Source organism: Plectrocnemia conspersa, unplaced genomic scaffold, assembly GCF_051122295.1.
Source record: "Plectrocnemia conspersa isolate PC_06_02 unplaced genomic scaffold, ASM5112229v1 ptg000010l, whole genome shotgun sequence".
Classification (NCBI taxonomy): Eukaryota; Metazoa; Arthropoda; class Insecta; order Trichoptera; family Polycentropodidae; genus Plectrocnemia; species Plectrocnemia conspersa.
In genome coordinates this window covers 31,189,488-31,211,735 of record NW_028277174.1, presented here as the reverse complement: position 1 = coordinate 31,211,735, position 22,248 = coordinate 31,189,488, and the positions used below count along the sequence as shown (strand labels likewise).

The 22,248-nt window shown below is 29.5% G+C and overlaps 4 protein-coding genes across 7 annotated transcripts; 2 read left to right on the top strand and 2 right to left on the bottom strand.

Moving 5' to 3' along the window:
- Positions 1-2,090: 2,090 nt before the first annotated feature.
- LOC148231366 (uncharacterized) lies at positions 2,091-4,187 on the top strand. Its single transcript, XM_088195244.1, has 5 exons — positions 2,091-2,175; positions 2,250-2,314; positions 2,370-2,430; positions 2,494-2,564; positions 2,629-4,187. The coding sequence occupies exons 1-5, from the start codon at positions 2,148-2,150 to the stop codon at positions 3,748-3,750; spliced, it is 1,347 nt and encodes a 448-aa protein (XP_088051370.1). The 5' UTR covers positions 2,091-2,147; the 3' UTR covers positions 3,751-4,187.
- A 7,417-nt stretch (positions 4,188-11,604) lies between these two features.
- Positions 11,605-13,846, bottom strand: LOC148231365 (uncharacterized). The gene is made up of 5 exons (XM_088195224.1): positions 13,757-13,846; positions 13,623-13,687; positions 13,507-13,567; positions 13,353-13,444; positions 11,605-13,287 (listed from the first exon to the last, which is right to left on the bottom strand). The coding sequence occupies exons 1-5, from the start codon at positions 13,782-13,784 to the stop codon at positions 11,740-11,742; spliced, it is 1,794 nt and encodes a 597-aa protein (XP_088051350.1). The 5' UTR covers positions 13,785-13,846; the 3' UTR covers positions 11,605-11,739.
- Positions 13,847-15,472: 1,626 nt separating this feature from the next.
- Positions 15,473-18,195, bottom strand: LOC148231364 (uncharacterized). 4 transcript variants are annotated; one of them, XM_088195223.1, is made up of 4 exons: positions 18,111-18,185; positions 17,553-17,613; positions 17,408-17,493; positions 15,473-17,331 (listed from the first exon to the last, which is right to left on the bottom strand). In XM_088195223.1, the coding sequence occupies exons 2-4, from the start codon at positions 17,581-17,583 to the stop codon at positions 15,550-15,552; spliced, it is 1,899 nt and encodes a 632-aa protein (XP_088051349.1). In that variant the 5' UTR covers positions 17,584-17,613; positions 18,111-18,185; the 3' UTR covers positions 15,473-15,549. The 4 variants fall into 4 exon arrangements, with proteins under 4 accessions (XP_088051349.1, XP_088051347.1, XP_088051348.1 ...); XM_088195221.1 differs by having other exon boundaries at positions 17,750-18,179; XM_088195222.1 differs by having other exon boundaries at positions 18,038-18,179.
- Positions 18,196-18,851: 656 nt separating this feature from the next.
- Positions 18,852-20,778, top strand: LOC148231363 (uncharacterized). The gene is made up of 5 exons (XM_088195258.1): positions 18,852-18,924; positions 18,988-19,052; positions 19,120-19,192; positions 19,262-19,329; positions 19,397-20,778. The coding sequence occupies exons 1-5, from the start codon at positions 18,894-18,896 to the stop codon at positions 20,366-20,368; spliced, it is 1,209 nt and encodes a 402-aa protein (XP_088051384.1). The 5' UTR covers positions 18,852-18,893; the 3' UTR covers positions 20,369-20,778.
- Positions 20,779-22,248: the final 1,470 nt, after the last annotated feature.

The following is a 22,248-nucleotide window of genomic DNA, read 5'->3' as shown; positions in this document are numbered from 1 at the left end:
GTTATAAAAAGTCTTAATATGGACGGTAAATAACTGAGCGTTTCCACTGCGACGGCACGATATTATTGATTTTAACTCATGATTATTGACAGCTATCTGATTTACAGTGCTGCCAACATATGAAATATAAAGGCCGCAATAATTGGGTATGTTTTTATACACAAAAGTATTTTTTATTATTTTAATATCTATTGTAGAATATTTTTGACTTCCTTCGTTTTTTCAAATGATTTTTTTTAAACGCTTTCGCGGTTACAGCAAACACGTCATATATTGTGAAAGTAACGCGTCACAGCTATGCACTCCTAATACTGAACCAATCAGCTTTGCAGATGGGGAGAAATAAATATACTTTTATACTAATTATCAAAGCATTTTAAACAGTATCTCAAATATATTGGTTTAATAAGCATTCTAATCGTTCAAGACCTTCATTCTTCGACGAATTGATTGACTTCAAAGCATTTTGAATACAAAATAATAAAAACAAGGTATTTCGTCAATAATCGTGTCAAATGCTCCATGGTTTGTCTGCAATCAATGCTACACAGTCATTTTAAAACATATAATCTAATTGAATCGTGTCGAATGCTCCTTAGTACTTTCGCAACTCGATATTACATAGGGACCTTAAAATAGACACTATCACTAAGCATTTTGAAAAATTAAATAATAAGCATCTCGAACGAATTAAATCTCACCGCAACAAATTAATAGCAAGCTTAGTTAGTTAGTTAATTAGATAATAAAAAAAAAAGGTGATGCATGGATTAAATTCAACCATGTATCCACCAATGCTACGTTAAGCAGGCAAGAGACTGCTAAACATTAATAGACACTATATATAATCTAATTGAACATTTCGATAAATTAAACGTAAAACACAACGAAAGAAGTAAAGCTCGTAAAAACGCATTAATAATAATATATACGAGGAATAACAATAAACAATAGGTAAAAATTCTCTTACTAATTAAAAAAAAAAAATTAATAAAAAGTGATTTTTGTAATACAAACATTTGCCAAAAATAGATAAACAGATAAGATGCTATAGTCTAGCAACTGCAAAACACGTTAGACATATTTGGAAATGTTTATTATAGACCTGAAAGCGTTTCAGAGTATTCGTACAAATGCAGATTCACAAGCTCCATTTTCCAGATCTCTTTGCCATGCCAAATTCTTTTATATTTAAGGTGGAAATGGATTATTCTGAAATGTTTTACTCGAGAGTTTAATATCTACATCGTCAAAATTTGCGTTAAGGTGTCTGCTAACTAAGTGCTTAAAACCTGGTCTACACCGCAAGCGCCATATGGCACCGAATTCCCTTTTAAAAATAAATTAACTATGGAAATATTTCAAGTTTTTATTTAAGAATGTTTGAGAGACATCTCTTGTCCTTCCGATTCATTCTTAAAATTTAAATCACGAACCACCGGCTCGAAATTAAGGGTACATTTCTCGGGTGTCATCAGGGCCGGCCCGAGGGGCAGGCAGTACAGGCGATCGCCTGGGGCGCTAGATCCTGTGGGGCGCCGTGACACCAAATAAAGGCGCAATATTCACTTAAAATTATCAAACAATATTGTTAAAGAATATAATCTGATATTTTTTTGTATACACTACTGTGTACTCTTTAGATTATTTCACGCGTAAAAAATCGCGACGAAAATAAAACTACAAATTCTTAAATACCCTCAATCGCAAAAAAGAGTATGGTGTCAAATATATGTAATATCAAATTACTTTAATTTCAATTATATTTTTGCGCTCATGTAATGAGTTATTAAAGTATTATTAGGGTGGGGGGGGGGGGGGGCGCAAATTTAGTTTTTGCCTGGGGCGCAAAATAATCTAAGGCCGGCTCTGGGTGTCGTACATAATCGAACCCATTTTTTGTTCTAACACATTTAAAATCTACGGTGTGGGGCACATACCTACGTAAAAAATATACGGCGTTTGAAAGGTTAAAATAACTTTTATATAATTAATATTTTTAGTGATATAAATATTAAAGTATATATTAAATTTAAGTTTAATATTTTACAATTTTGACATTTTTCATTATGCTCACAATACACGAAGTTAAGGCCAAAAACTTATATATCAGTATGACAGTTTGACGTTTGACTTTGTCCAAAATAATGTCGCTTCCACTTTTTATTAAGATCGGTATTAATTAAATAATTTATTTTATTATTTTTATTTATTAAATCATTAACAGTCTTTATGTTTGCCTTTTATAGAACCAATCGTTGAAAACGATGAAGAAACATTGCATTCTACGAATAAAATTAAAAGTACAATTAAGGTAATCAGTATGTAAATACTATTAAAATAGTGGATATTTAATGCTTATTTTTTAGTATGAGCCAAACAGCCCTAATGGATTGAATATAGAAGAAACAGATAATGCATTTGTAACAGGTAAGATTTTTAAATGTAAATAATTTTATTTATCATAATTTTAATTATTATATATCGTTTCAGAAATGCACGATGTTAAGGATGTACTTATTAATAATAATAATAATGCATTGGACATTTTATCAGAAACTAAAGTAATTGTGTAATTAAATGCGAACTTGTTAAACAAATAATATTTAATATATTAAAATATTTTAGATTCAGGAGAGAAAAGAAATTGAAATCCATTCAACTAATTTTCAGCGATTTAACGAAGATAAAATAATTTCACTTGTTAAAATCACTAGTGATATTTGTAATGAATGCAGCATATGTGGAAAATTTTTCAAAAAGAAGTCCAATCTCACACAGCATATGTTTATACATAGTGATAATTTTGATTTTGAATGTAGCAAATGTGGAAAAGCGTTTAAGACTAAAGGCGTTCTTTCACAACATATGAAAATTCATAATAATGTTTATGATTATGAATGTAAAATATGCGGAAAATTATTCAACGCTAAAAGAAATTTATCAAGTCATATAGAAATTCATAGTGAACTTTGTAATAAATGTAGCAAATGCGGAAAAATATTCAAAAAAAAGTCTTATCTCACACAGCATATGTATATACATAGTGATAGTTTTGATTTTGAATGTGACAAGTGTGGAAAAGCATTTAAGACCAAAGGTGTTCTTTTACAGCATATGAAAATTCATAATGATATTTATGATTTTGAATATAGTAAACTATTAAAGCCTAATAGTATTTCTACACAAGTGAAAATTCATCGAGATATTGGTGTTTTGGAATGCGACTACTGTGAAAAAACATTCAAGTCGAAGGGTGTTCTTTCGCAGCATATGAAACTTCATGATGATATTTACGATTTAAAATGTAGTATTTGTGGAAAATTATTTAAGACTAAAAAATATTATGCAAACCATATTAAAATACATAGTGATCACAACATTTTCGAATGCGACTATTGCGAGAAAACGTTCAAAACTAAAATTTATCTATCACAACATATCAAATTTCATAACGGCATTTGCGATTTCGAGTGTAGCAAATGTGGAAAAATGTTCAAAATGAAGTCAAATCTTACACGGCATAATATGTATGTACATGGTGATAATTTTGATTTTGAATGTAGCAAATGTGGTAAAGCGTTCAAGATTAAGGGTGACCTTTCACGGCATATGAAAATTCATGATGATATTTATGAATTTAAATGTAGTAAATGCGGAATATTATTAAAGACTAAAAGAAGTATTTCTGTTCATATGAAAATTCATAGTAATATTTCTATTAATAAAGAAAATGTACAAAAATGTTAGATTCAAAGTATATATTATGGCAAATGTTTGTATACTACTGCTCAAAAGTTTAAAACTTGAAAATAATAATGCATTTTATAATCTTTATAAAGTTTGGTATCTTATCGTAATTAGAGATTACTATTTGGTTAAATTGCATAGCAATGTGACTGACCTATATACATATTTTTATATTTTATTATATTTTAAGCTAATAAAATTAAAAGCTGAAGCGACTTTTACTTATAGTTTTATAAATATCGAAGTATTGAATTGTGCTTTGCATGTTTACACATATCAAGTTGTACCATTAGTCTGCGATTTTGAACGAGTTAAAAATTAAAATGTGTAATACTTTTAATAAATTATTATACTCCACGTGTTAATCAATTTTTTTAATATCTGATTCGAAAAATAATGTATTTTTGGAAGCAATAAATCCTTTAATATCTTTTTTATATCCGTTTTTGTAAAATATTTTTTTTTCACCCAAAATATGTGTCAGGGATCTAAATAGATGACATTCGTTTAGAGCAGTGGTTCCCAAAGTGATCCCTATGGACCCCCAGAGGTTCCCGAGATCAATCAGGGGTTCCGTGGAAAATTAAAATTGATTTGGGCGTCTCTGAACAACGTCAAGGGATCCGCACAAGGTTTAATATAAAATAAAAAGATTGTGACACGGTTTTATTAATATGGAAGTTAAAATAAATAACAATGAATAAAAAAATCACAATAATTGTTATTTGCTAAATGTTTGGAAACTGATACGAAAGGTGAAACGTTATTTACTGAATTAAAAAGAATTTTCGGTGTAAAAGCTATACCCTTGACTAATATCATCTCCGTTGCTACTGACAGTGCTCCGGCAATGGTAGGACGACACCGAAGCTTTCTGGCATACTTAAAACAAGCTATACTGAATGTATTATCGGTACATTGTGTGATTCATCGACATCATTTTCTCGCAAAAAACCTTAGTGAACGTTTGCATGAATCACTACATTATGTCATTAGAGCAGTTAATAAAATCAAAAGGAATGCCTTAAATGTGAGATTATTTGCTCAACTTTGTTTGAAAAATGATGATGACTTATGACTATAATCATTTACTACTTAACACAGAAGTACGTTGGTTATCTAAAAGTGCATGTTTGGATTCCTTCTATTCGCTCTTTGTTTCAGTGTTAGAATTCCTGGAGAGTAAAGACAATGATTTGCGTCACAATTTAAATATCTCAAAAATGACATCGGTTATATGACTGATTTATTTGCCAGATTTAACGAGACTAATTTGAAACTACAAGGTGACACATTAAATTTAATCAAAACTAAAAGTGTAATATCTGCGTTTGTTGCAAAACTTTTGCTGTACAAACAAAACTAGGGAAGAGGAGAATATTCTCAGTTTCCAATCTTTCAAAATTGCAAAGTAGAGATGAAGATTTGTTTGCTTATTGTCAACACTTAACATCGCTTCATTCGGATCTTCCAAAGATATTCTTCACTTGGTTATTCCCGACTAGGTGTTGAACCCTTTTGCAAGTAGTCATACTCAGAGCACAAATACAAATGAATACATACTAATACAAGAGCAGCTTATTGAATTATCCACAAATTAGGAGCTGAAACCAATGTTTAAACAAGGATACGACAACGTTCTGGTTACAAAAACAGATCCCAATTTTATATCCAGCATTATGGGTTATTGTACAGAAGCTGTTGATTGCTTTTCAGTCTTCCTATTTGGTAGAATGTTGATTCAGTGCCGTTAAGAGCCTCATCACAAAAAAAAGAAACCGACTAGAAATTAGTACTCGTGGGGATTTGAGGTTGCTACTCACAAACATTGAGCCGGACATAAATACACTCATAACATCTTATCAGGTTCATCCAAGACTTTTAATTTTTTTGTATTTTAAAACAAAAATTATAATTTTAATAAATACTTCTTAAACAAAATGTTTTATTTATATTTTATTTTTACGCCACCATTTACCATTCAAGACATGAAAGTTAAATTTTTTAATTTTTCTATTATGCATTTATGTAGTTTTTCACCCAGGGTCTGTGGACAAGTTTTGAGTATGAAAAGGGGTCCGTGGGCCAAAAGAGTTTGGGAACCACTGGTTTAGAGCAATGTCTGAAGAATACGGTGGGTGAGGAAAGAGTTTTCAAGAAATTCCTTTGTTTTTTTTTATCATCTTCTTGAATACACGAGAGCGAGTGCTGTTCCTTTTTTAATTTCTGATGTAAGAGTGTAGGTCAAAGTAAAGTGATACCTCGTATACGTCTGCTTTGGAATAAGTCCAACTTGGTATACATCCTGTTTGGACAAGAAACATTTTGCTTGGTACAAGACTCGTTTGGAATACGACCCGCGTGCGTGCTAGAACTTGTGAGTCAAAAAGGCACATCGCGTATGCACAACTTGTATGAGTTACAACATAGCTTACATTACAAAAATACGTTTGGTATAAGTCCAAGGATCTGAAACGGATTAAGGACGTATACTGAGGTACCACTGTATATTCAAACCGAATTTTGGTCAATAAGAGGGAGCAAAAACAATTATCACTTCTCAGATGTCAAAAATTCACATCAAAAACAATAAAATCGTGTCGGCGCTATTGCAATGGGAATTGCCGACGAATCTCCAAAATCCTTAGTGATCACTGATGAGAGGGTTTTACATTCTCTGGAGTAATATCAGTGGCATGAGATCAACATTTTCTCAGCTTAGATCTGCAAGGCTGAAACTTGTTGAAACGAGTGTGCTTTTCTGTGCATTTCAAAAATTGTGGAAATTATGTTTTCTATCGAGTATTGCAATAACGTACAGAGAAAACTATTTTAGTATACTAGTCCATGGTTTCCCAAACTATGTTCCGCGGAACACTGGTGTTCCGCGGAGCCTAAATAGATATTTCACAAAAATTTGGAGTATATTAAAAAAATTCTTAGTCTTCCTAATACATAAAAATTGTTCATAAATCTGATAAAAAAGCTTGAAACTATTGTAATTTATTGCGTTAAAACAGGATTGGGTGTATACATTTGGAAATATAAATGATTTAAATAAAATTTGCATAAAAATGAATCGATTTTCTTGTACACTAATTTAGTCTGGTTGCTTACAATACAGGTTTTTTTCCATTTGGACAAAAAAAAATATTACAGAATTTACATATTATTCAAAAACAGAAAATTTGACGAAAGAACGGCCAAATACTTCTACTGATACATCTATCATCGAAAAAGAAAATAATCCAAAAACTGAGAATACAACTGATCAATATTATGCCTGATATACAAAAAAATGTAATTTAAGAACCCAAAATCATCAGTAATTAGGAGTCTCATTTATTTGAATTTTTATGTTTATTAAATAAATGATATTTCTTTTTTACCATTTTTTATTTTTATTTATACTATTATGAATTACCCAACCTAAAAAATAAGCTAAGTGTTCCGCCAAAGTTTTTGGATTTGCCAAGTGTTCCGTCGCTGAAAAAGTTTGGGAAGCCCTGTACTAGTCTATAGATTTCTTACCAATGTCCTCCAATTCTCTCGACATCAACCGGCATTATTGATTCAGTCCGTCCGTAATTAATAAATATCCCTTTAAACTTCATATCGATCACTAATGTTATTACTTTATTTTTGATATACGTCTGAAAAACTGTGAGATTCTCCTATACACATTACTATGTGTTAGCTTCTGTTTAATCTCCATGGGCACAGTGTAAACAAAATTTTTAATTAACAGTAACTAACGTTTTCTAAAAATAAGGAGCAGATCTTCAACAATTCCACGCTTGTACTTAAGCTCCAAAATAAATAATACGGTCAGGCTGATGAGCACCGTATAACAAAAAATGTCTGGTACAGACTTTTCTACATGTACGACGAGTCAGTTTTAAAAGACTTTTTTAGATAATATTCCGAGGGGTATGATTTATTGAAAACCTGTTTTATATATAATTTTGTTTTACACAAAAATTATACTGATATACAAATTAAATGCAGGTGTCGGTACCGGTGTCAACAAGTAGCGATGGTCGGAGTCAAGTGTTGATGTGAGTAAATATCAAATCATCTTATTATTCGCTTTTTTAGACGATGGTTATACAAATTAGTGAGAAGGCAATTATTTATTTCTACCAACGTTCATAATAGTTAACTATTGTGGTCGCTTCCGATGGTGGCAAAAAGATACGTATACCAATATATTAAATGCACGCAGGGACGTCATTTGGGAGGAGAAGGTGTAGGTGGAGGCATTTGCCCCTCTTGAATTTGTCCAGAAAAATGCATATCATTTAATGAAATACTATGAATCTTGTGTGACGCGTGATTATTGACAGCTGTCTGATTTACAGTGCTGCCAACATACATAACTCGAATTGGATCATTCTGCTAATTTTACACGATTATATTACTTGCTGATAATTTACTTTTCCAAAAATTATATATGGAACTAGTTAGTTAGGTTTAACACTAGCAATAAAAAATACGCAAGGGATAAGTTGTAAAATATAAATAAACAAACAATAATATTTTAGTATTTGCATGGAAAGACAAGAAAATCCTCACGATGTGGTATAGGTTATGGGGAATCATTAAAAGAATTGCTTTTAATTTTTTTATTACAGTTTATGAGGATACTAATTTAAAAATTATAAAAATAGTCCTTGTAAATAACTTCACTGGTCACCCTAATTCGCCATCTTGTTTCAAAATAGCAGCTATTTAAAAAATAAAAAATTGTAACTTTATTAAATAAAATACTACAGCAGAATTCTGACCATTCAAGGCCGCAAAAATTGAGTAGATTTTTATATATAGAAGTACTTTTTATTATTTTAATATGTATTATAGAATATTTTTAACTTCTTTTTGTTTTTCCAAAGGATTGTTTTAAACGGAGCTATGAATTTTTATTTTTTATAATTAATTTTCATAAGAAAATATATTTTATTTTAATTTCTAATAATAATCATTTTTGTCATCCTTATTTTTTACCAGAGCTACAATTTATTAATTTTTTTGATAAGTTGCCATTTTGAACAAGATTGCGGATTAGGTTGATTAACGAAATTAGTATAAGAACTATTTTTGAAACAAGTTTCATGTCTATATGATTAAAAATACAACAGTAATTGTGTCCTCAACTTCGTTACATCCCACATAGACTAAAAAAATATAAAATATTTTTTTTTTATTTAATATAATTTACGTTTGTTACCTCCTTAAATTAAATCATAAATACAATATATTGTTAAAATTACGACACGCATTATTTCCTCAAAAACCCACACAAATGAGCAAAAAATATTACATTTTCTCTAAGATTTTTTAACGGAGTTTTTCATTTTTTAATAGTCGCCATTTTTGAGTAAGATGGCGGATTAAACTGGCTAACGAATTCAGCCGTTTCATGTCGATATGTTTAAAACTATGATATCATGTCTTCAAATTTCACTACATCCCACATTAATGACAAAAAAATAATCCGTTGCTTTACATAATTTCAAAGAGTTCGTATATTGTTCGTACCAATCCGTCGACGAATGAAGGTCGTTAAAACATTATATAGTGCTTATCAGACCAATATATTTAAGATAGGTAGTATTTTTAAATAAATTTAATTAAATATATTCCTCCCCATCTGCTGCAGCAATTGAGATTAGTTTTAGGAGCGCAGAGCTGTGAGGAGATTGCTTTCGTAATATATGACGTGTTTGCTGTGACCGCTTAAGCTACGTTTCTGTCGTTATCGTTATCGTGACTTTGTACTTTGCTGTGCTCCTAATACAGAACCATTCTGTCTTGCAGAAGGGGAGGAATATTTATAATTATTTTTTTATAAAAGTAATAAGTTTTAGGACAGTTTGATCTTTTTTCAAATATTAAAGAAGCAATTATTCGTAAAAATATATAACAATAATAGCAATAAGCAATAAAATACTGATACGTATACAATAAATTAACGACAACTTAAATCTTACCCATAACTTATGTTATACATTAAATATTGATAGGATAAGAAGACTACGTATATAAGGTGACCATACGTGCTCCTTTAAAGAGAATTGTCCTCGAGCAAAAATTTTCAAGATGACCTTTTTTTAGTTCCTGCAGTATCCCTAAAATTAACAAAAAAACCAAGATGGCCTTTTTTCAGGTCCTCTTTTAATATTTTCAAAATATGGCCACCTAATGTATATTAATATTGTGATGTTATATATTATATTATTGCTTTTTGAGATTTTAGCTCTTTAAATGAATTTTGGTCAGCACAACGCTTCATATTTATTTTTTTACTGTTAGACCATTTGCCTCTTTTCTTTATGTTGAATCTACTAATTAACATAATTATATTACTAGAGGAATATCCTTTGCTCGGGAGTATTCCGTCACATAACTTGAAATTATATGGTCAGTCATCTGACTGATATATATCGATCTACACCGTTGTTGCTAATAACAGACCGTAACATCACTGAATTTGGATATTTTACGACTCTTTTCATGAATTTTTCTTTGTACTTCTAACTTCTCCGAAGATCGCTTATGCACATAATCGCATTATTCGTACAACGTGCGCATAATTGTCTCGTCGGAAAAACAAACCTATCAAAAAAAAATTACCGTGAACATTTATAGTGAATTGAAAAAAATTAAAAAAATCATTTTAAAACATAATTTAAAGACATATTTTTTCCTAATCATTAGTAGTCTAATCTCTGTGTTCCTTGGCCCATTTGAAACGTTCGCTAGATGACTAAGTTTTTACTGCGACGGCACGATTTTACTGCTTTTGACATGGATTCTAAACAGGGAACCTCTTGATTTTGGCCAGAATAATGCTTCAGTATTATGTACGATTGAGTAGTTTGTGTGACTGTTGAGTTTAGTCGCCCTTTTATTTCTTAAGTGTTTCTAAAATACTATTTTTATCGTGTTTTGTATGGAATAGCACATTCGTTCGATGGTTACCTTCTACTGAACAATCTTGTAGGAAACTACACAAAACAGATGATCATAATGATAAATTAGTTGAATAGCACGCGTAGGAAATAATAAAAATTAATATTATAAGATATATCTGTATCGATATGTATTTTTTTTATATATATTATATACAATAAAGGTTATTAAAACGACATTTAAAAATAATATTGTCTTTATTTTCAATTAAATTCGTACAAAAAAAGAGCACACTGTGTAACGAAGCTTCTCTCTGTTATTATGCAGTGATAAATGCTTTCTATTTTAAATATGGAATGATACAGTTTAATTCTAAGAATCTGATTATTATATTCTATGATTATTTATCAAAATTACTAGTTTTAGATTTTTTTTGTTACGGGTTCGTTCTGAATAAATTTTGATACATGATGTTTCATCCTGAAATTTCTTTCAAACACGAAAATATATCAAATATGATTTATTATTTCACTAAGTTGTCGCTTTTATTTGTTTATTAGTCACTAAGTTGAGCTTCCTATAAATAAATAGTTTTAATTATTTGCTTGCATTGTTTTAAAAGTTAGTTGTAAGAAAACGGTTGCGGTAATTGATAACAATGATGTTTAGGTGTTAATCTAGATTTTCTGGATCTCGACATAATTTGATTTTGTAATATTTCTGTGTTTTATTAATGAAGTGTGATAACTCGAGCTCTAATATTGATCCTATCGTCGATATCTGACCATAAATACATTTGTATAGACTCGCAAAGCACATTTCAACAAGTCGATATTTATAAAATACAAATAAACACACTAGTAACATTCATCTCAGTTTTAAAATATTATTAGCTTAAAATATATATATTAATTAGAAAAAATATAAGGATCATCCATATTTGCTTAGTGAACAGTCAACTGTTAAGTATTCCAGGCAAATAATAATCTCTAATTAGGATAAGATACCAAACCTTATTGATTATAAAATGCATTATTTTTAAGTATTATTTTTTTTATATGGAGAGTAAGAAATCTTTTAGTCTTTATTAGATTCAAGATTACAAAGATCATCATGAATTTTCATATGTCGTGAAAGGCTATCTTTGATCTTGAACGCTCTTCCACATTTAGTACATTCAAAATTATACTTATTACCGTGTACGCACGTATTATGCCGCGTAAGATTATACTTCATTTTGAACGTTTTTCCACATTTGCTACATTCAAAGTCACAAATGCCATTATGAAATTTGATATGCTGTGATAGGTAAATTTTAGTTTTGAAAGTTTTCTCGCAATAGTCACATTTAAAAATGTTATGATCGCTATGAATTTTGATATGGGATTTAAAATATTTTTTGGTTTTAAATAATTTCCCGCATATACCGCATTTTAATTCATATTTATCATTGTGTAGTTTCTTATGCTGTGAAAGAGAACCTTTGGACCTGAATATTTTTTCACAGTACTCACATTTGAAAACGTTTTGATGGTTGTGAATTTTGATATGATTTGCAAAATATATTTTAGACTTGAACAGTTTTCCGCAGATAGTACATTTTAATTCATTATTATAATTGTGAAGTTTCATATGCTGTAAAATAGCACCTTTATACTTGTATGTTTTTCCACAGTAGTCACATTCGAAAACGTTACGATCGCTATGAATTTTGATATGGTGTGAAAAATATTTTTTAGTCTTAAAAGACTTCCCGCAAATACTACATTTAAATTCATAATTATCATTGTGAAGTTTTATATGCTGTGAAAGGGCATCTTTAGACTTGCATGTTTTTCCACAGAAGTCACATTCGAAAACGATATGATCGCTGTGAATTTTGATATGGTTTGAAAAATATTTTTTAGTCTTAAATAATTTCCCGCATTTACTACATTTAAATTCATAATTATCATTGTGAAGTTTCACATGTTGTGAAAGACCATCTTTCGACTTGAATGTTTTTCTACAGTAGTCGCATTCGAAAGCACCAATATCGCTATTAGTTTTCATAGGCATAGAAAGATTTTTAATCTTTCTATGCCTAAAAAATAGTTCACTACATTCAAAATTATTAATATCATTATGTATTTTTACATGCTGTAAAAATTCATCTTTGGTCTTTAACGCTACTCCGCATTTGTTACATTCGAAGTCAAAACTAACGTCATGTATGAGCATATGCTGAGTAAGATAAGACTTTTTTTTGAATATTTTTCCGCATACGTTACATTTATTAAAAAGTTCACTATGAATTTCTATATGGCTTGAAAGATTTCTTTTAGATTTGAATAATTTACCACATACTCTACATTCAAAGTCATAAATATTATTATGAACTTTCATATGCTGCGAAAGGACGCCTTTAGTCTTGAATGCTTTTCCACATTTGCTACATTTAAAATCAAAATTATTACTATGTATAAACATATGCTGAGTGAGATTATACTTTTTTCTGAAAATTTTTCCACATATGCTACATTCATGACAATTCACACGTAAAAGAGAATCTCGGTTCTTAATCATTTCTTCTTCTTTAACAAATTGTAAATTAACCGAATGTGTTTCATTTTCACTCTTCTGAATCTAAAACATTTTAATATATTTAAATCCTATTTTACGAATGAGTTCACTTTTTATTGCATAATTACTTGAATTTCGATATGATCGTTCGAATGCCGGTAAGATGAAATATCTGTGGCAATACTGTTGTTAATAAGTACATCTTTAACATCGTGCATTTCTGAAACGATACATAATTTTAAATTATAATAAATATTATGTAATAAACTTTAATAACCATACCTGATTCAAACGCATTATCCGTTTCTTCTATATTGAATTCATCAGGACTGTTTGGTTCATACTAAAAAATATACATTAAACATTCGCTATTTTAATGTAATGTAGATATTTATTACCTTAATTACACTTTCTATTTTATTAAAAGAATGCAATGTTTCATCGTCGTTTTCAACGCATGCTTCTACAAAAAACAAATATATTGTTAAAGAATTATCTATTAAAACTAATAAAACAATTATTAACATAATACCGATCTTAATAAAAAGTGGAAGCGACATTATTTTCGACAGTGGGAAACATCAAACTGTCAAATGTATTTGTAATTGGCCTTAGCATGGTGTATTGTGAGCATAGTGAAAAAGAATAAAATATTTATTTTATATTTAAAGAATTGATTTTAAGCACAAAAGCTTATAAAAAAAGCAAAGGTAGTTTTAAATATATTTAAAATTAAGTTAAATGATTTTGTTACGCTACAGATTAGATGCGTTATTTTATTTGGGTACAAAATCAATTAAAATCTTTGCCGTGTGACAAAATAAAAAATTAGGTCTTATTTGAAAAATCCATTACAGCCCTAGATTTAAGCATTAGGTATTTTTTTTGTACTACCTAGTAACCAGGCCCAGTCAATAAGTTTTTTTCCTATTATTTCTCATCCATTCTTGTCAAATGGAAAATATCTCACCGGCTGGGCCTGTATACAACTGTTAAAAGTTGATGTAGCAGTTTCTTGAATACATATACAGTGGAACAAGCATAATTCGTTACAGAATCTTACTCGTTATGCAAAACAATTTTTCTCATATAAATCAATGTAAAATACGATAGTCTATTAAGCCTAGTACTCTTTCTTTCACATGGTAAATGTATACGCAAAAAACAAGTCCAATATATATTATATATTTTAAACGAGGTTAGTATCTGTTATTTTATTTTATCCTTTAGTTATTAGTTTAAACGTGATATATTGGGAGCATAACATACGAATATTTTTATCATTTCCTTTAGAGATTGATAGAAATGAAAAATAAATTGCAAAATATGCTTTAAATACTTTTATTTAAATAGTAAATATTTAATCCTTTTGCCATATGACTTAATAATTATGGGACTCTTTAAGTAGAGCGGTTTTTGCAAATTATGTTACAGATTTAGGGAAAGGGGGGCGAGGGGTTCAACGGTATTGTGATAGTGTGAAACAAACAAGAACTCAATTAAATCTTGTAACAAAGAGGGGAAAAGGGGGGAATGAAAATTCACGAAATATTGCGGCATAATTTATGGAAGCCGCCCAAGATGATTGTTTTCCATGGACGTTATTTGCCCCCCTTCACTGAATTTAGCCAGAAACATGCATATCATTTAATAAAAATGCATGAAATCGACATTAAAAAACGACTATTGACTAGCCAACTTTTGTTCCCCTAAAAAAGCTAAAGTGACGTCCATGATTCTGAAATATAAAATCTCTGGTTATCGACACGATTTTATTTCTTTTAACGTGAATTTTTGACTTCTGAGAAGGGATAATTATTTTTTGCGCTCACCTATTTGCCAAAATTCGGTTTAAATATGCTTGATCCAATTCTCAATAAAAACAACTAAATCGATTTCAAGAACCGTGTAGAATTCTGTGTGAAAGTATATATTCAGTTTTTCAATAATTAATTGTAATATTTTTTCCATATAAACTGATTTACGTTGATTACAATAAGGGGGAGTAGGAAGGAGGTAGTGTTATGGAATTATATTTTTTAACAATTCCACTGGTTGTGAATACAAATAGATATATTATAATATTATGATATACATCAGAATATTTATGTGTATATACATTTAAAAACCATAAAATAGTATACATTACTATTTATCTTAGTACTTTAAGCTTTAGCGGCGAATCAAATATTACACTAAAACAGTTTATTAAGCGAAGCTATTAAACAAATAATACTAAAAAATAATATTTCCATTATTCATATTTATTAATTTATATATATTTACATATGCCTTATATTATAATTACATATTTTCCACATTTATTTAAATAGCACTATGAGTTTTCATATGGATAGAAAGACTCCTTTTACTCTTAAATATTTTTTTGCATTTACTACATTCGACATCATAAATCGCATTATGAATATTTACATGCTGTGAAAGCATACCTTTGGTCTTAAAAGCTTTTTTACAGAAAGCACATTTGTGATCATAAATATCACTATGAGTTATCATATGCCTTGAAAGACTTTTTTTAGTTTTAAATAATTTTCCGTATTCACTGCATTTAAAATTATAAATATCATTATGAATTTTCATATGCTGTAAAAGAACACTTCTGGTTTTAAATGCTTTTCCACATTTGCTACAATTAAAATTTAAATTATCACTGTGCTTTAAATACATATGTCTTATAAGATCATACTTCCTTTTGATCTTTTTTTCACATTTGCTACATTCAAAATAAGTACTATTATGAGTTTTCATATGACGTGAAAGAATTCTTTTAGAATTGAGTATTTTTCCGCATTCATTACATTCAAAATGACACGTAATATCATTATGAATTTTCATATGTTGATGAAGACAAGCTTTGGACTTGAATGTTTTTCTACATTTACTACATTGAAAATCTAAAGAAACATTATGTGTATACATATGCTGATTGAGTCGAGACTTACTTTTGAATATTTTGCCACATTTGTTACATATTTCTGTAGAAAGTTCATTATGAATTTTCATATGCTGGGAAAGGGATTTTTTAGTGTTATATGATTTTTCACAGTTGACACATTTAAAATTATTAAAAAAATTATGAACTTGCATATGTTGAGAAATATATTTTTTAGAATTGAATATTTTTCCGCATTCGTTACATTCAAAATGTTCGATGTTGTTATGAATTTTTATATGCTGTATAAGATCATATTTCCTTTTGATCATTTTTCCACATGTGCTACATTCATAAAAAATATCCTTATGAGCGATCATATGGACTGAAAGATTTTTTTTAGAACTGAACACTTTTCCGCATTCATTGCATTCAAAATTACTAACATCGTTATGAATTTTCATATGCGACTTAAGTCTAACGTTAGTCTTAAAAGCTTTTCCGCATTTGCTACATTCAAAATCGTAAATATCACTATGCGTGTACATATGCAGTTTGAGACAATACTTTATTTTGAACATTTTTCTGCATATGTTACATTCATTATAAATACCATGACTTTTCATATGGATTAAAAGAGTTCTTTTAGCATTGTATACTATTCCGCATTGTTTGCATTCAAAGTGAAAAAGATTATCATTATGAATTTTCATATGATTTTTGAGAGAATCTTTGGTTCTAAATGCTTTTCCACATTTGCTACATTCAAAATCAAAAGTATCATTATGTGTGAAAATATGCTGAATAAGATGCGACTTCTTTTTAAACATTTTTCCGCATAAGCTACATTCGTTAGAAATTATATTACTATGAATTTTCATATGCTCTAAAAGGGAATCGTGAGTCTTAAATGCTTTTTCACAGTTGATACATTTAAAATTATTAAAAACATGTTCGCTATTTTCAAATACATTTAAGCACACATTAGCAGCATAGGACTTTTTATCCAATATTATCTGGCATGTGAGACACGGTTTGCTATTCGCACACTTTTCACATTTATGATTCCAAAAATTTGAATGTAAATCAAGATGCTGTATAAGATCTCTCTGTTTAGTAAATAGCATATGACAATGCGCACAGGTAAACTGCATATCTTCATTATTATGCTGAAAATCAGTCGAAGGTATTTCATACTTTTCATTCCCGTTAATCTAAAACATAATAAGTTGAAATGTTATTATAATAGATAAACAATAAGTATGAGAATGTATTAGATTATACTATTACTTGTGTTTGGATATTATGGTTTGAATGAGAGTTTAAATGAAAGTTCTTATTATCATTATTAAGAACATCTTTTATATCATGTGTTTCTGAAAATATATATTAATTTCAATTAGCTTGTAATAAAAAATATTATAATATAAGTAACCTGTTTCAAACTTGTCATCTTCTTCTTCCATAAAATATTCTTCATCGACGTCAGGTTCAAACTAAAATACAAAATTTTGCGTTTAATAACTTTTAACAATTCAACGGCGTGACATTTGCGTACAAAGTATTTTATTTTCAATCCAACAGCACGACATATATGACAAAAAAGTAAAAAGGGTTATATAATTGTTGTACCTAAAAGTTTTAAGAACCAAGTCTCACAAAAATACTCGTTGACCTGAATCATTTATTGAGCTCTTTGGTTAAATTAGTCACATTTTTATAACCAGTATTTGTTATGTAGGTAATACTTTATTATATATAAATATTTTTTTGATATTGTTGGGTTGAGTTTTAACAAAGTCGATTGAGACCATTATAAGTATTGCTAAATCATGTGCTTGTTTATAATAACCAAAATGTCTAATGTTTAAATAGTAGGTAATAATTATGTTTAAGCATAAACATAATTATTATTATTGCCTTGAGTTTCAAAGTTTCATCTTCGATTTCAACGCTAGTTTCTACAAAAATGTAGTTATTATTAAAAGGATACCGGTCTTAATAGAAAGTGAAAACGACATTAAATCGAACAGCTGTCAACTTGCATAGATAATTTTGGCCTAAGCATGATGTATTACGAGCATGTTTTAATTTTTCATATGTATTATATATTTTCTCTTTCCATAACAGCCAAATAAATCCGCACGTTATATTTTTTATTAAAAAAAATTACGTGAAAGGGAACCATAAGAAAAGCTCAAATGCTGGAAACACCGACGAATTACTTTTACTTACAGCAACAATATTTTCGGCTGAACTTTCCCATCAAAATTTTTCACTGCGTTGAAAATTGTTCTCTTGATAGGATGATGAAATTGACCACAATCTTCTAGTAAATTTCGTTCAGAATTGTTATTTCTTATCAACAATCAAACAATTTTAACACGTTGAGTGGTGGTTAAGCGACCCATTTCGTAAATGTGTTGTTGCAAACTAATATTTGTCACTTTGAACACTTGAATTGTATCCCATTGTATAAGACCTAATATAAATTCTTTGCAACGCTTTAAGTTAACGCCTGTGATGTTGCCACGGAAGATTTATAATAAATATAAAAATTAGGTTAACAGATAATTAGAAATCATGTTTTTATTCGTTGGAAAACCCAAATAAAAATTTATTTGTTAAAGCATTTTACCCCTTTTTATATTTATTTAGAACTTATACAGATATTTTTGTAAATAAAATAATGTTATTAAAATATAGACATTATTTACGGTGCTAAGACCAAACTTCGCCCAACGGTTTGACGTTTACTACAATAAAAACCCAACTGATGTCGTTTCCAGTTTCGTTCATTAAGATCGGTAAGATGAAAAGTAAAAATTAATTGCATCGTTTCTATGTTATAAATTAATAAACAATTATAGAACCGAGGGACGAAGAACCTGAAGAAACTTTAGAATCTTTTAATACAATCTCTCATGTCATTAAGGTAATCGAAATTATCTTATATTTATTTATTGAAAATTGCTTAGTTTTAAAAATTCGTGATATTTCAGCTTGAACATGTTAAAATAGAATACGATAGCCGTGAAAATAATACTGAACAGACAGAACAAATAATTGAAATTGGTAAGTAAATTTTGAAATATTATTGTTTTATTAGTATGGGCGTTTTTATTTGTTTCATTTTTTTTATAGAAGTTCCTGATGTTAAATGTGAACTATCCGATAGTAATAATTTAAATGGCTCTAAAAATACGATTAAGGTAATTTAATATTGTAGTATATGTTTTGTAGTATAGTTATTTTAAAATAATTTTTGTGTATTTTTAGAGAGAGAATAAGAAATTAAACGATTCATCCAAAATATTAACAAAAAGAAAACGCAAAAGTCGAAACAAAAAAGAATCGGATTATGAAGAAAATAACGTGGAATGCGTTCATTGTCATATAATATTCCCTTCCAAATATCAACTTAAAAGACATTTAATTTTACATAGAGATTTATTTAGTTTCATATGTGACATATGTGGAAAAGAATTTAGATATAAACAGAAACTCATCCGGCACATAGCAATCCACATGCGAGTGATACAATATAAGTGCGACCTTTGCCAAAAATCGTTCGTCAGTCAACGGACGCTTAAAAGACATTCAGAAGTACACACAGTCTTGTACAACTTCAAATGCGATATTTGCGACAAGGCTTTCAAAAGCAAAAGATGCGTCGCACAACACAAGCGTATCCACAGAACCGATTCGAGTCAGTTAGAAACTCATATTTTCGGCTGCGACGAATGCGGCAAAGCTTTCACGACGAAACATCACCTCTTCGAACATACGGCCGTTCATAAAAATTCTTACGACTTCAAATGTGATAAATGCGAGAAACAATTCAAGGCTAGAAAAGCCCTGTTGATCCATAGGAAGTATCACATGGAGAAGAAATACAAATGCCCGCATTGCGACAAATCGTTTCCTTACATGAGCAATTTGAATCGGCACGTGGCGTCGCACACCGATTTGTTCAACTTTAAATGCGACATCTGCGAGAAAAGATTTAAAGTCAAACAGAATCTCAGACGTCACATTATAATACATCAGAAGAACAAGAAACACAAATGTCCGACTTGTTATAAGTCGTTTGCTTTTATGAACAATTTTAAACGACATTTAATTCTACACACTGACATTTTTAACTTCAAATGTGAACTTTGTGATAAACCGTTTAAATTTAGACAGAATCTTATAAGACATAGCATAATCCATGAAAGACCTCAAGTATTAGTAACTTATAATTCGTAGAAGTGTAGCTTTTACAGACTATGCAGAGATACCAAAAGAATTTATAAGATGTTTTGCTCACTTTTAAATATTTTTAGAAGTACTTTGAATACTTTTATTATTTGAATGTTAGTTTAAGATACTGCAACAACTAATGTAGCATTTACAACCATATGAGATTTGGTTTGGTCTTTTTCTATCTTGTCAATATGGTTATTTCCCATATTTTAAAATATACAGCATGATGATAAATTGTTTGAGATAACCAGTTAATTTCTTAGAGCGATTTAAAACACATTTCCATATTTCATTATCAAGAAAGTTGGTATAGTGAGTGTATATTATAAAAAAAATATTATTTTAATTTGTTTAGTATACGAATGTTTTTAATTTTACTTGGTTAGTATACAATTACTGCATGACATAATAACGGGTGGAAAAGCGAACGTGGATAAATCTTTTTCTAACACTGTTCCTAGTCAGATCTAGATATAAATATTTATAAATCAAGCAATGATATAAAAATGTAGAACATTATAAGTTGATTAAATTTTGATTAGCAATGGTTTGCTTTATATAAAATCGGGAAGCAATAAAACATCTCACTAAAAATGTTAGTTAAGATGAGGTTGATATATAATTTGTAAATTATACATGTATTTATTAAAGATTTTCCTTTATATACATAATATATTACTGTCAAATGATTAAAAAATATATAATTTATTAAAATATCTAGTTTTTATGAAAAATACTATATTTTTAAAACACATGATATTTGTTGTAAAAAGTATTTTAAAGTTATTTTAATGGCATATGTGAACAGACAAGTTTAAAAATATAGTAGTATGCAAAAAACCACATCACCTTCGAAAACATCATATTAATTGCACTTTATTTTAAATAGTTTTCACTATAAATTTTATACAGTTCACTATAAATTATTGTGTGCGGTCAACCTTTACTTCTATTGATAGTTGCGAAACGTCCATTGTTTGTTCAAACCAAAACCTAACCTATACAAATTAACAAAACTCAAAAATAAATCCCACGCTGTGCATGCCGTCTATTTTTATGGTGCAAAATATTACATGAGTTGGGGGGGGGGGGGCGGGCAGGTGGGCATAATGATTTTGTATGCGAATTAAATTTAAATTATTCTTTAAAAATTTCACATATCGTTTTGCTCCCCTACCCCTTAGTCTGTTACCTGGGAACATATGTCCCCCTCCCCTAAGCCATGCTAGCTACGCCTCTGTGGATACCATTTTGCCCAAAATATGTATCCATTAATATAAAGTGACCAGATTTTGAACATATTAAAGGAGGAAAGTAAAAATAAAAAGACCTAATAGAACGTTATAATGGAAATTTTGTCGAAGGACAGATTGCCGCAGAAACTACAAAAATATCTCCATTCCTCTATTTAATAAAATTTTCTAAATTAAAAAATTCCGAGTTTTGAACAAATATTTACATAACGACCTTTTTTAGCTTTCGTGGCATTCTGTCCTCCGTTAACCTAACGAGATGGATTTTAAACCAAAATTTACGCGAAGACTTTTTCTTTACCTTCAGGAAAAAAATCCCATATGACTTTGGGCGATGAGAGGTGACGGGTGGCACACAGATTGAGCCGCTGCATTAGAAGTTTTATTGAATATTGAAGAAGTTAACATAGTGTTCACAAAATAACGGGGCGTGGGCCCGCAACGGCTTGCGAACGCGCCAGTCGAGAGAGCTCGTCACGCCAGTGTTACCAGAGTGCCGCCAAGTTTTGGTCATAACAAAATCTAAATGAATATATATACCATATATATATATATATAAATAGGCCCCCTACATTAACTTTGTTTGTTTAGAGCCCGGACGCTTAACCATTCAAGAAACGCAATAAACTA

Coding starts and splice junctions, on each gene's coding strand:
- LOC148231365 (XM_088195224.1), bottom strand. CDS start 13,784: ATGTCGCTTCCACTTTTTATTAAGATCG. Junction 13,568..13,622: donor AAATAGAAAGTGTAATTAAG/GTAATAAATATC, acceptor TATATTTTTTAG/TATGAACCAAACAGTCCTGA. Junction 13,445..13,506: donor GGATAATGCGTTTGAATCAG/GTATGGTTATTA, acceptor GTATCGTTTCAG/AAATGCACGATGTTAAAGAT.
- LOC148231363 (XM_088195258.1), top strand. CDS start 18,894: ATGTCGTTTCCAGTTTCGTTCATTAAGATCG. Junction 18,925..18,987: donor AGTTTCGTTCATTAAGATCG/GTAAGATGAAAA, acceptor AAACAATTATAG/AACCGAGGGACGAAGAACCT. Junction 19,193..19,261: donor AGAACAAATAATTGAAATTG/GTAAGTAAATTT, acceptor TTTTTTTTATAG/AAGTTCCTGATGTTAAATGT.
- LOC148231366 (XM_088195244.1), top strand. CDS start 2,148: ATGTCGCTTCCACTTTTTATTAAGATCG. Junction 2,176..2,249: donor TCCACTTTTTATTAAGATCG/GTATTAATTAAA, acceptor TGCCTTTTATAG/AACCAATCGTTGAAAACGAT. Junction 2,431..2,493: donor AGATAATGCATTTGTAACAG/GTAAGATTTTTA, acceptor ATATCGTTTCAG/AAATGCACGATGTTAAGGAT.
- LOC148231364 (XM_088195220.1), bottom strand. CDS start 17,583: ATGGAAGAAGAAGATGACAAGTTTGAAACAG. Junction 17,494..17,552: donor AGATGACAAGTTTGAAACAG/GTTACTTATATT, acceptor ATATATTTTCAG/AAACACATGATATAAAAGAT. Junction 17,332..17,407: donor ACCATAATATCCAAACACAA/GTAATAGTATAA, acceptor ATTATGTTTTAG/ATTAACGGGAATGAAAAGTA.